Consider the following 14,194-nt stretch of genomic DNA (forward strand, 5'->3'; position numbering starts at 1 on the left):
ATTTTGTTTTTGGGGTGTACTAGAATATGTTGTAGTCCAAATGAGTCGTTCTAGTATGACTCCTTTAAAGCTGCAGTCTGTAAGTTTGGCCTCTTTGTCGCCATCTCTGTTTGAAACCTGCGATTGCAGTTATTTGTTGAATTATCATCTTTACGTGAGTTGTGTGTCGGCACAGCTCCTCAACGCGGATGAATCTGATGTTTTGAGGAGTGTGTGTGTGTCTGTCATTCAGTCACCGCACCGCTGTGGAAACTGTACCTCAGAATTACAGATTATACATCTTGGAAGTATGAATGAAGAAATACGTTTCACCGGAAAAGCTGAACAAGTAACATGTCTGCCACTTTTCTTCTGACCGACAGAGGAACAAAAACATGACAATAAATCACGCTACCAACGATCGCTTAGTGATCAAACTATGGAAATGATCATTATTGTTATACTTTGTTCTTAAATTGTTAATGTTAAAAACATCTGCATTGTGTGAAAGATTTCAGTTTCTGTACAGTCTAATATTTGGCTTTTGACTACAGGTGAGTCTCCAGTCGTCACTGATGATTGCCGTTTGGACCTTTCTGGATTACGATCCGCCATCACAATGATGTTTAAGTTTTCCAGCTGCTGTGAGGAAAGGCTGTAAATGATCCGGCATCTGCTGGTTATGTACCTTCTCAAAACTTATTTTGGTTAATTTTTAACCGAAACCCCTTCAGGACGATGGAACCAGAAGCGCTAAAAACATACTGCAGCACTCTATTCTTCTTACCTTTCATTGGTTTTCTGGGCTTTTCATCTAGATGATCCACACAGTCTCCTGAAAAATAAAGATTTAATATCAGATTTATTGTTCTTTACAATTGCAGGTTGGGTCACTCTCAGGAAAGTGCATCTCCATGACTTACTGTTATAAATTAACAGGATATTGATCCGGTTATGTTTACTGTATAAAACAGGGGTCCCCAATCTCGGTCCTGGAGGGCCACAGTCCTGCAGAGTTTAGCTCCAACCCCAATCAAACACACCTGAGCCCGCTAATCAATGCCTATAAATGCATCAATGCCTATAAATGCATTGATTAGCGGGCTCAGGTGTGTTTGATTGGGGTTGGAGCTAAACTCTGCAGGACTGAGACTGGGGACCCCTGGTATAAAACAACACTTTTTTGTTCTGATCAAATACAGTATTTGTCTTTGTACCTGCACATGTTATGCTGTGACGCTTCCTGCTTTTCGACATAATAGCGTCTTTCTGACTTCATATTTAAGGGAGACACATGAAAATAATACTTTTGACACAGAAGTCTTTAGCAGTATGTCAATATGTTTACAATTATATTGGCCATAACATCATCAACTGAGGCTGTCATTTTTGCGATGGATTTATTATAAAGCACTGAGTGACCAGACTTTGTGTGCTCAAGTGTATTCATTCTAGACGTCCTGTTACATGGTTGAACATTGTAAAGTTTTAAAGTGTTAAACACATGGGCATTATATTTGTTGAGTACTGGAGGCGTTTGCTCCTGTGCACTGCACTAAATGCTCTTCTTACTCAGTCATGTGGTCTTGTTTCCAGTCTAAATATCTAACAATTCTTAAATCAAGATGCATTTACTAGATCAGTAAAACCACATTAGATATTTGTTCTTGTTTTGTTGAAGATCAAATCTAACTGAAGTGAGTTTTTGCTTAAAACAGGCAAAATGATCTGCCAATGGGGTGAGGAAAATAATCTTAATTATTTTAATAATCTAGATTATTTTGTTTATCCCACTGGCAGATTATTTTAAGAAAAATAATCTTAATTTTGAGTTATTTTTTTCCAAAAAAAGACAATAAATTTTGCTTGTCTAGTAAATGTTTCTTAATATAAGAACTTTTTGAATATGTTGACTAGAAACAAGACAAAAATACTAAATAAGGAGGGCATTTTTGCAGATGTGTGCTGCTCTTTGTCATTAATGGGTCTGGTACTGCAGACTTGAGGTGGGAAATATGATTTCTTCTAAGTTCAGGAGTAACATCTCCAATAAAGTTATTAAAAAGTAAGTCATTCTGAGATCTCCTTGAATTGAGCCACTCGTGTGTGTGTGTGTGTGTGTGTGTGTTCATGAAGCCGTACCCTCTCTGATGGTCGCAGTCCACACAGTGTGTCCCGAGTCGGCATCTGTCAAGGACAGTTTGAAAGGAGGACTCTCCTCGAAGAAGACCTCGAAGTATCCCTTGACTGCCACGATGACCGGCGTGAAGAGCATGTCCTGCGCACGCACACACACACACACACACACACACACACACACACACACACACACACACACACACACACACACACACACACACACACCTCAATGCCTGCGCTTCTGACCCAGACAGTAACATAGTGTCGGCCCAGATCCGGGCCACATCTGGAACATGTGGAGTCAACATAAACACCTCAGGTGTGATGTGACCCTCGGGCTCGCTGATCAGGCGGTACTTCCGGTTCTCCTCTAGCATGCACGTAGGGGGCTTGTCTACTCGAATATACCTCTTGTTGTTCTTACAGTTGTTCGCCCCACGAACGGCCCTCCTGATGTCCTGTGACAAGTTGAAGCAAAGACAGCAGAAATTAATGAGAACCTCCGAGTCTTTTACATACGGCGAAAGCTGGACAAGATAAACAAACTCAGGGTCACAGGATCGGTGACCTTTTGACAAAGCCAAGCGAGACAACCAAGTGTTGGATACAACCATCATGTCCGTTTCCAGCTGGAGTTTGCAATATCTGCGCACAAGAGACATCACAAGTGTTGTATTTTGGGATGTACCACATAATGCACATTTGGGAGTCGCTCGAGCTGCCGTCCGTCTTTCACATTTATTGATACAATATGAACACAAAAGCAATAGCATGTCAAAGCGAGATGACACGAAAGGTCATTTGCATTTAAAGGGACACACACAAAAACGGCACATTTTAAAATGCTATAAAAAATTATCTGTGGGGTAATTTGAGTTAAAACTTTACATACACACTCTGGGGACATCTTGTAAAAAGGAGCATTATATGAAACCTTTAATGTTGTAAATGTTGTCATCAGTATTTTGTTTCTGTCTGAATAAATCATGTAAATCATGTGGACTGATGGGATTCAATTTGTTGTTATTTGTATGATATTTTTCATTTATATTGTAAGATTTTTTTGAAGAAAAAAAAGGGTTTTTCCCATGATCTTGACAAATTAAAATTTGAAGACGCGTTTTTATCAAACAGACACGATGTGCTCTGTGTGAGGCGACAGCTTAAGCTTATTTATATGGTGAATAATTAAACTTTTACTATTTTCAAATAAGTATTTATTGATAGGCACTCATTCATCTTACTAGGAATTTAGTTAAATAGATTTATATTCTTTGTGGGACATACAATAGTGGCCAAAAGTGTCCATATTCGTTTCTAAAGACCCTACTAATTATTCAAATCAGAATATTTTATATAATTTTTTCTTGACAGCTTGAACAAAAATTATGTCAGCATAATTTGGTGTGTTTCATTGTGTTATCACAACTAAAACAATCGAGTCCAAGCACAACTGTGCAATAGGTTTACAATTTCTTTAACACATTGTTTTATCATATTTGAATGAAGGATGAAGATATCATTTTTCCTAGGCCGGACATCACTTTTGCACTTTGTAGAAAAGGCCTCTAAAATCACACCAAAATATAAGTAAAGTAGAATTTCACAATATTTTAGGGGGGGTTTTGTTTAGCGTTTTGTGATTTTCAGCTTGACTGACCCGATCCCCAATCGCGTTTATAAATTGCACAGGAGAGGTCTGGACATTCTTAGAAGAAAGTAATTTCGGTGACTACTGTAAATGACTGTACACATTTTCATTTCTGCCTGAACTTTTCCTGTAAGGTCAAAGTGTTGAGTTTTTGACTGAGTGAAACTGAAAGTGCTTCTCTGAATTACACTGCTCTGAAACCGCTGCGTGGGAGCACAGACCACAGGATGTATCTTCACGTGTTAGTTTAAAGATAAAACCCACAGAAGAAGACAGAGAGAAGCCCCTGCGTGGAGACACACAGCCCATAAACTGTTGTGGGACATCAGATGACGAAGAAATGTTAATTAATGACATTTAGCAAGAACATTTGCTCCATTCAAGAGTTTTGGCCTGGGCCACATCGGTGAGTACCTAACCAGAAAATGTAGCTCTGAGTCAGGTGCTGTAATTTTTGACGTACAAACTTTTTGTTTGTTTTCTGAGTGGAGAAGACCATTGAGTTTAAATGAAGTACAGCTTACAGACTTCCCCCACATGCACTGAAACTAATGGCTAACAGCTGAAGATCCAGCGGTGGCCATACTGTAAAGATGGCCCAGTCCAGCCAGCCCAGCAGGCACAGGATTTGGACTTTTTTCGTTGAAAATGAAATTTGGTTTGACGTCAAGCTCCAACGTTTAGTTTTTTTCGAGCTCCAATGAATTTGGGTTGTATAAACACTCTGAGTCTAACAGATGCAGAAGATCAAACTGTTTAGTGGACAATGTAGAATTACAGGCTTGCTGTGATTAATAATACAACATTATCATGTATCAAAGATTTGATTCTGGAAATAGACCACTATATGATCATCTTTATCATCAAGTAAAACAATATCTTCTTTCTCTTGCTTTTCTTGCAATAACAAACACAGCTATAGAGGCCAAAGAAAAACTAATGTTAAAAAGTCAAGTCAAACTACCCAACTAAAGCAAACACTGATCCCCATAATGGTGACTTCAAGCTAAACTATTATTTTCGATAAAACATCAACATCTGAACCTCTCAACTCTCAATAAGAGCTTCTGTAGGGGTGTAACAGACATAAGTTTGGTTATTAATGCGTAACGCTGGTAATGCTGTTTGTGGAGATGCTTAATCCTCCTCTGCTCATACATGTCACCCGTTTTTATGAATTATTATTTAGTTTTTTACAGTGCCATGCTTATTTCAACCAAAATTCAACATCTCTGTCTGACATTGGAGCATGACGTCATAAAAACGCTGGGTTTAGACATCAACTCGACTTTCATTTTTAACCAAAATATGACGTGTGACTTCACATTGACGTACTGTGCCTGCTGGGAGCGGTTCAACCTGCCAAATGTTCACTTGTCCTGCCACAAAAAAAATAAAATAAAAAATAACATAGTTGGTTTTGGCCTAAGTAATTTTTTATTGTAATAACAGAATTTTTAGATACCCATGCAGTTTTTTCTACAACAAAAGCTACTAGCCAAACTAATATAGCTGTAAAGTAACTCGGCTCCCTGAGAAGAGTAATGAGACGCTGGCTGCGTCCCAAACCTGGAAAATGCTGCCTTCAGAGGACACAACTAAAGCCAGAAGGCCATCAATGTTAGAGATTCAAACACATTATACACACACAGCAAAATGTGCTCTTATTATTTAGTATTTTGTTCTCGTTTCTAGTCCAAATATCTAAATATTATTAAATCAAGACGTATTTACTAGATCAGTAAAATGACATAAGATATTTGTTCTTGTTTTCTGGGGGAAAATATCAAAATGAAGTGAGTTTTTGCTTAAAACAGGCAAAATGATCTGCCAATGGGGTGAGGAAAATAATCTGATTTCTGTTTGGGACGGAAACAAGAAACAAGATTTCAATCAGAAATAATCATATCATTTTGCCTGTCTTAAGCAAAAACTCACTTCAGTTAGATTTGATCTTCAACAAAACAAGAACAAATATCTAATGTGGTTTTACTGATCTAGTAAATGCATCTTGATTTAAGAATTGTTAGATATTTAGACTGGAAACAAGACAACATGACTGAGTAAGAAGAGCATTTAGTGCAGTGAAAGCATGATGCTGAGATCCGGCAGGGGCTTTAAGCGTCCGTTCTGCAGCTGCAGGCATTGATTGGATGATGAAACTCTTACACAAAGCCGCCCACTTGCACACAATCAAACATCAGAGTCAGAATGAGCCACGGAGTGGCAGAGATGCAGAACTGAAAGTGGTGTGGAGAGGACGTCATCCCTCCTACTTACTGCACAGCACAGCACTGCTCTATCTTCAGCCTGAAATCACATCTAAATATAGCAGTTACTGAGAGGCTACAGCGCAGGGTTACCGAGAATACGGCCAGTCAGCCCTGCAGCGTCAAAACTGCTGGACTCGTCATGTTTCTGTGAAAGCAGAAGCCCTTCAGCTCCCTCACCTTGATGTCAGAGCAGTTGTTTCCCGCCAGGTAAACTCTGAAGGAGAAGGAGTGTGGATGGCCCACCTCTTTAAACACCTGCACCACCCCATGATGCTCTGCAGACTTAGAGGTCTGAACGATCGGCCCCACGGGGGACAGGGAAGTCACGGCCCATTTGACATGACTCCCGGAGTGATCCGCCGAGGGCTCGATCTGACCGCGGCTGTCCTTCACATGCAGCACGCTGAACTGCACCTCGTTGTCTTTATCTAAAGAGAGACACACACAGGAAGAGACGGGGGGAATGGGGGAAAACTAACACATTCTCATTCAATTCTCAGAAATCGAAAGGGTTTCCACCATGTCAAAGCCATCAGAAGGGCACTTACACCCTGCAAAACACAAAATGCTACTGTGAAACCAGGGAGAATTTTAATTTTTTTGGTCACACTTTAGTTTAGGGTCAAATTCCCACTTTTAACTAATACTTTTGCCTCAATAAACTCCTATTGACTGCTTATTAATATTTAAAGGGATAGTTCACCTAAAAATGACAACTCGGCCATCATTTGTTCACCCTCAAGTTGTTCCAAACCTGTATGAGTTTATTTCTTCACACAAATGAAGATATTATGAAGAATGTGGGTAACCAAACAGTTGATGGACCCCATTGACTGCCATAATATGGGGGAAATACTACGAACATCAGCAGGGCCTTTTAGCTGTTTAGCTACTGACAATCTTCGAAATATTGTATTTTGTGTTCAGCAGAAGAAATAAATTCATACAGGTTTGGAACAACTTGAGGGCGAATAAATGATTTCCATTTTTTGGGTGAACTATCCCTTTAATAAGTAGGGCTGCAAAATTAGTCCGATTTCAATCGTGATCACAATTACATCTGCCATATCAAAGGTGCAGTTACAAAAAATGACAATGTCCACTTACATTATTCAGCATGCTTAAGATGTTTTTCTTTTCTTTCTACAGTAAATAATCATAATTAATAAATCACAATTACAATTTCAAGGGAATAATCGTGCAACCCTATTAGTAAGGTCATTGTTACGTTTAGGCATTGGTAGGATCAAGGGATGTAGAATATGATCATGCCGAATATGGCATTAATATGTGCATTATAAGCACTAATAAACAGCCAATATCAGTGATATAGATGATAATAACATCTCTGTACCTGCTAGACACAGCGAGTGCGGGAACTGGACGGATTTTAGAATGGACGGATCGCAGTCCACATCGAAAATGGGACCGGCAAATTTCCATGATCCGGTCAGGTAGGTGCTGAACTTGCTCCAGGAGAGGACGCAGTAGGTGATGTTGGTGCGCTGGGAGACCTCGAACACCAGCCCCGTTTCTGAGCACTCATACACACCCTCAGCCTCCAGCGTGAGCCTGAAACAACAGCAAACACCACTGGAACGGCAGCGGGAATCAGCGGCGCGTCCTGGTGTAGTGTGTGAACTGTGTGTGTGTGTCTGGAAGCACTGTGGGTTTAGGCTCTTACTCGTTAACTCATTATAAGCTCTAATGATTACCACAAGTTTACCATTTCACATCTCAGTCCTCAATACTGGTGTAAAGGCTTTTCTTCTGTTTGCACACACAGAACCACTCAAAAGCTGGGGTCAGTATGATTTTGTTTGTTTGTTTTTGGTAGCAATTAATATTTTCTTTCAGCAAAGATGCATTAAATTGATCAAAAGTGACAGTAAGGACATTTATTTTTACATATTATTTCAAATAAATGCTGTTCTTTTGAAAAAAAGCAGCACAGCTGTTTTCCACATTGATAATAATCATAACCGTGTGTTGATGATCAGATCCTCATCTGAGAATGATTAGTGAAGGATGGTGTGATGCTGAAGACTGGAGTAATGATGATAAATTCAGCTTTATCACAGGAATAATTCACACTTTACTATACACCGATCAGGCATAACATTTAATATGGTGTTGGTCCCCTTTTGCTTCCATTGCTCCGTGGTCCAGTTCTGATGCTCACGGGCCAGCCTTCGCTCCCCACGGTCATCAATGAGCCTTGGCCGCCCATGACCCTGTGGCCGGTTCTCCACTGGTCCTCTTGGAGCACTTTTGATAGATACTGACCACTGCAGACCGGGAACAGCCCACAAGAGCTGCAGTTTTGGAGATGCTCTGACCCAGTCGTCTAGCCGTCTCAATCTGGCCAAACTCGCTCAAATCCTTACGCTTGCCCATTTCTCCTGCTTCTAACATCAACTCTGAGGATGAAATGTTCACTTGCTGCCTAATATATCCCACCCACTAACAGGAGCCGTGATGAACAGATCATCAGTGTTATTCACTTCACCTGTCAGTGGTCATAATGTTGTGGATGATCAGTGTATATTCACATGGAAAACAGCTGTTTTGCATTGCAATAATATGTCACAATATTACAGTTGTTGCTGTATTCTTGGTCAAATGCTGTGAAATGAAGAGACTTCTTTTAAAAGCTTTTTTTGTTAATCTTGCTGACCGCCAGCTTTTGATGAAGTGTTGGCCTGTGTGGCTCTATGAACCTCGGCTTTATTGATGTCATATTCACTGGGGAATAGTGCCATGCACCAGAAACAAAAAAATGACACATTTGACAATTCTCACATTACATGCTGGATTCTTATAAACCTGTCGGTGTTGAAGTTTAGCGCTGGTCATTTAGAAAAGAGAGAGTAATAAAGCTAGAGGACGTGAGTGCTGTGAGTCAGATGTGACTGATCACTGGTCAGTGTGCAAATCTGGCACAGGACGGAGAAGACAAACTCACAGTAGCCGCTCTCTGGACAGTCTCCTGGGGGTGACAAGCTCATATTTGGGATTCTGTGAGGGGGGAAAAGTTGTATGTAAGCATTAAATTCATCAGCAGTAGTTAATAGGCCAGTCCGTCCATCAAGTAGCTTTTCAATGTTGTAAAACAGACAGTTCTGAAAGCTTAAAGGGTTAGTTCAACCAAAAATGAAAAGTATCCTATGATTTACTCACCCTGAACCCATCCTAGGAGTACACGACTTTCTCCTTTCAGACTATTTATTCTGTTGTCAGGATGCAGATAACTGTAGTATAACACTCTGTGTCATTCTGTTATTCATATGAACTCTCTCACAGACTGAACTGAAAACCATCTATCCGTCCATCCATCTGTACTTTAGTCTGCCTGTACTTCTGTCTGTCTATACCTTAGTCTTTCTATCTATCTATACTTCTTTCCGAGCTTTATAATGGTAGTGAATGGGGAACAATATTTTGATTCCAAAAAAAGTGCCTCCATCCATCATAATGTGGATTTCGATAGAAGAGAAGAGGAGCTTGAGATTGTTTGAACCGCGAGAGGCGTCAGGCGTTACTCTTTTTGGCACAAATCGTCTTGCGTAGGGAATTTCAGTAAAAAAAAAAATTAAATATGGATATTTTTCTTACACAAACGCATGGCTTCGTTTCAGAAGGTCTTTAATAACCCCCTGGAGCTGTGTGAATTACTTTTATGATGGATGGCCATTTTTTAATATAACTCCCATTGTGTTCATCATAAAGAAGAAAATCATATCAACTGGTTTGAGGGTGAATCAATTATGGGTAATTTTTCATTTTAAGCCTTTTCACTAACCCTTTAAGCTACATTAATTTTGTATATACAGTATATTAGTGGATCTCAAACTGTATATCCTCTTCTTTTTCCTATCCCCCCGTGTTAATCTCCCCCCACAGGCGATACATGCTCATGAGCTTTAATGCCATCCCATCATTAACCCGTGGGGTTTAATCTGGAGTCGGCCCACCCTCTCTAACAGCTCCAGCTCTTCTGGGAAGGCTTTCCTCAAGGTTTAGGAGTGTGTTTATGGGGATTTTTGCCCATTCTTCTAGAAGCTCATTTGTGAGGTCAGGCACTGATGTTGGACGAGAAGGCCTGGCTCTCAGTCTCCGCTCTAATTCATCCCAAAGCTGTTCTATCGGGTTGAGCTCAGGACTCTGTGCAGGCCAGTCCAGTTCCTCCACACCAAATCCTCATCCATGTCTTTATGGACCGACACTTTGTGCACTGGAGCGCAGTCATGCTGGGACAGGAACGGGCCGTCCCCAAACCGTTCCCACAAAGTTTGGAGCATGAAATTGTCCAAAACGTCTTGGTGAAGCATTCATAGTGAGGAAATGTCAGGAATGGCCTTATTGCACAGGTGTCAGCCTATCACGGCCCCACGCTTGAGTTCACTGAGCTCCTGAGAGCGACCCATTCTTTCACTAATGTGTGTAGAAGCGTCTGCCTGTGGCCATAGAAACGTATTTTTGTAGATGTGTTCCTTAAAAATATGCATATATTTTAACGTTTGCAGTTAGGGGTGTAAGGATACACTCATGTCACGATTTGATTCATATCAACTGAACTCACGATAAGATATTTTAAGCCAACATGAAGAAGAGGGATTTTTGTGCTTTATTATTATTAAAATAATATTATTTTCTGTGTATTATTATTAGGACCCACAAATATCCCCCCCATTGCATCATTATGCATTATATTGAAGATTATATATATAGTCGTTTAATGTAATAATGTCATTGAAACTTTATTTAATCTTTTAATGTTTGCTCTTTGACTTTAAGGAGTGTGTGTGCGCGTCAGATGATCAATACGATCTGCCACAGCGCTAATCTAAAGAAAGCTCGTCAAAATGACCGCTAGTCTTAAACTGTAAATGTTCAGCTCATCCAGCACATTCTGCATTTACTCTCTCGTGTTGTTTTCGTGCGTCCGTGTTTGTATGAGCGTCGCTGTAAATCTGTTCATCATAAGCCATCGTTCGTGTCTCTTCAGAAGACTTGGATTCGGATTAGACACTTGATTCCTTATTTTTACAATGCCTTTATGACATTGTTTTGGATCTTTTAAGTTTGAGAGGAATATGGACTTTAAACGGAGAGACAGAAATCCCTCAGTAAATGTGTGTTTGGGTGAATTATACCTTATATAAATAGGTCAAATACAGCACGTTCAGCCTTGGATAAAACAACTCTATATCATGAATCATATCGTTTTCATCAACGTTACATATCGTCACATTTTTATATCGCGATTTATAATTAAACGATATATCGTTACACCCGTTTGCAGTGCACATGATTGTTTTAAACTTGTGTTTAGACCCGTGTTTCCCCCATTGTTCGACCCGACCCGTATCCGACACAGTTTGGATGTTTTTCAGCCGTTTCAGTACCGAAAGCTGTGCAGGACTCATTCAGTCCCAGTCCCTGTTCTCAGGGGTCCAGGCTCACGGTCGTAACACAAGACGTTTTTCATTTGGCTCACGTTTTCATCACTACATCATTGCCACACTGCAGAAAATGCTCTTCTTACTCAGTCATGTTGTCTTGTTTCCAGTCTAAATATCTAACAGTTCTTAAATCAAGATGCATTTACTAGATCAGTAAAACCACATTAGATATTTGTTCTTGTTTTGCTGAAGATCAAATCTAACTGAAGTGAGTTTTTGCTTAAGACAGGCAAAATGATCTGCCAATGGGGTGAGGAAAATAATCTTATTTCTGATTGAAATCTTGTTTCTTGTTTCCGTCCCGAACAGAAATCAGATTATTTTTCTCACCCCATCGGCAGATCCTTTTAAGCAAAAACTCACTTCATTTTGATATTTTTTTTTCTCAGAAAACAAGAACAAATATCTAATGTGGTTTTACTGATCTAGTAAATGCATCTTGATTTAAGAATTGTTAGATATTTAGACTGGAAACAAGACAACAATACTAAAAAAGAAGAGCATTTTTTGCAGTGCAGACTTTAATTTCACAGTTTTTCACACTGAAGAATAACACTGAAGGATGAGTAGCAGACGTTTGACTGATAGTGTGTGTCTTTAGAGAGGGCTGACAGTATTGAGCCACTGCGAGCCTTGTGCTGAACGTTATATAGGTCATGAATGCTAATATTTCCACTTTTCAATGCGCTGAAGCATTGGTTTTGTAAAAGTACTGACCTTCAGAGCTCTGCACTTCTCACAGCACGGCTGAAGCTCCTCACCTGAGGCGTTATGGGAGAGAAACACACTGTAAGACTGACTGAAGTGTGCTGTAAACATCCGAAACGTGTTGAGAATCATTACCGCTGGCTTTTTCTGCTCTGGATCTCGTGTCAGAGTCTGAAAAGGCATGATGTTACATCATTACGATTGATTTTTCACTCAAGGTGTGAAAGACTGAACCCTTTTAGGAACCCTGAAAGCTTCACATTTAATGTTTATCTTAAAATAAAATGACACATTATAATAAAATCTCTTGGGTGTCCATTGCTATGACTGCTATACATCAGGTTTTAGTCCTGCTTTCATCTTCCGCTTTAAAACTGTGTGGCACTTTACAAGCACTCGGGCTTTGTTCAGACATGCAGCAAAAAAACAACTGTTCACATACTGTGCATGATTCATATTGTAAGGAGATGAAAGAATGAAAACATTATAAACCGAGAGTAAATCTCCACCTGAATGTTTTTCCTCTTGCTCTTCATGGGCCTCCTCTTCCTCTGAGCTCTCCTCCGCTGAGGTTTCTTCTGAACAAACACATGCACAACATCCAGTCCTACTGCGTCCTTCATTTAGCAGCTCTTAACCAGACCTTCGGGACACGATTGGGCCCAGGGGTCTCAGGGGGGATCCAAAAAATGTTTTAAATAAACGTTATATCACTATCTTCAATAATATAAAAACTATCGATCTATGCTTTTTTGTGTATTTTTGAATTTATTTACCACTAAAAGTACCATATTTTTATTATATTTTATATATTTAATTTATTTATATTTAATATTCATTTAAATTGACCAAAACAAATTTTATTCCAGTATGCTCGACAGCCAAAAGCTAAAAGTATGATGACTTTGGTGACATCTGGTGGACCTATGCTGGTATAAAACTGAAATAAAGCTCAAATATCAAGAGCCATTAGATGGCAATCGTGACGATCTCTATAAAGCAATGTTTCCACCAAAACAGGCTTAGACAAATCTGATCATGCAGACAAAGTAGGAGATTGTTTATTTGTTAACAAAATCATTACATTTCAATAACTCAAAAAGGTTCTGTATGATCTGCATTGTGTTGGATTTATTATAATTTTTTTATTGGACAAATAAAAATATGCTCTGAATTCTAGTTTTTCCCATTAATTCCTATGGGTGCCAATTTTTGTCCACGAAGGCCCAGTTGAGGTTTTTTTTACCACTTAACACTGAATAGAATCAAGTCAATTTATTATTATTATTATTATTTGTGTGCGTGTGTGCATGTGTGTGTATGTTCAGGTGGCAAACTTAGGAAAAAATAGCTAAGCCTTGTACCGCTCAGATTAAGGGAAGTATTTATTTTTTTTTAAAGAAAAAAGATTGCCCACATTTGTCCCCAAAGTCCCTCTAGCCCATCTCTTCATCAGGTGTGAGTGCTAATGGAGGATAAATGAGATGAGACCAACTCTAACTTACAGCTGCTCTTCTGATCCACAACACAATAAAAGTCATTACTGTGTTTCCGACACGAGAGCGTGCCGATGGAAACAAAACTACTCTATATCACCTTAACCTGTTAAAAATGACAAGCTTTTTCAACATTGATATGAACTTGAATGTTAGAGAAGTTTCAGTTTACTGTAAAGTAAATGCACTGAACTAAACATTTTATATTTTATACAAAGTATATATTTTACCAAATAATCTAGACTCTAAAGATGCTAGAAAACCAAGCTGTGCTACAAATATGAAGTTGATATCACAGAAATCGGGATGATGGGTAGGTTTAGGGGCAGTGTGTGAGTGTGTGTGTGTGTGTTTGTGTGTGTGTGTGTGTGTGTGTGTGTGTGTGTGTGTGTGTGTGTGTGTGTGTGTGTGTGTGTGTGTGTGTGTGTGTGTGGAATTATGGTGAAATATCCTCCAGTTCTGATCACAATGACAGGAAATGTT

At 39.4% G+C, this 14,194-nt stretch overlaps 1 protein-coding gene across 3 annotated transcripts in view; it reads right to left on the reverse strand.

Annotated features, from left to right (window-relative positions):
* The window catches only part of si:dkeyp-97b10.3 (NACHT, LRR and PYD domains-containing protein 1a), a 45,012-nt gene that overhangs the window by 9,087 nt on the left and 21,731 nt on the right, over window positions 1-14,194 (reverse strand). The window contains exons 4-12 of one of the 3 annotated variants that reach the window (XM_067449930.1): window positions 12,725-12,790; window positions 12,351-12,386; window positions 12,225-12,268; window positions 9,008-9,060; window positions 7,397-7,614; window positions 6,220-6,470; window positions 2,433-2,576; window positions 2,122-2,257; window positions 767-814 (exon numbers count right to left, since the gene is read on the reverse strand). In XM_067449930.1, coding sequence (XP_067306031.1) covers window positions 767-814; window positions 2,122-2,257; window positions 2,433-2,576; window positions 6,220-6,470; window positions 7,397-7,614; window positions 9,008-9,060; window positions 12,225-12,268; window positions 12,351-12,386; window positions 12,725-12,790 — 996 coding nt within the window. Of the gene's footprint in view, window positions 1-766; window positions 815-2,121; window positions 2,258-2,432; window positions 2,577-6,219; window positions 6,471-7,396; window positions 7,615-9,007; window positions 9,061-12,224; window positions 12,269-12,350; window positions 12,387-12,724; window positions 12,794-14,194 lie in introns of all 3 variants that reach the window. The other 2 variants (XM_067449931.1, XM_067449929.1) reach the window with 2 other exon arrangements.

This window comes from Pseudorasbora parva, chromosome 8, assembly GCF_024679245.1.
Source record: "Pseudorasbora parva isolate DD20220531a chromosome 8, ASM2467924v1, whole genome shotgun sequence".
In the NCBI taxonomy this organism is placed as follows: Eukaryota; Metazoa; Chordata; class Actinopteri; order Cypriniformes; family Gobionidae; genus Pseudorasbora; species Pseudorasbora parva.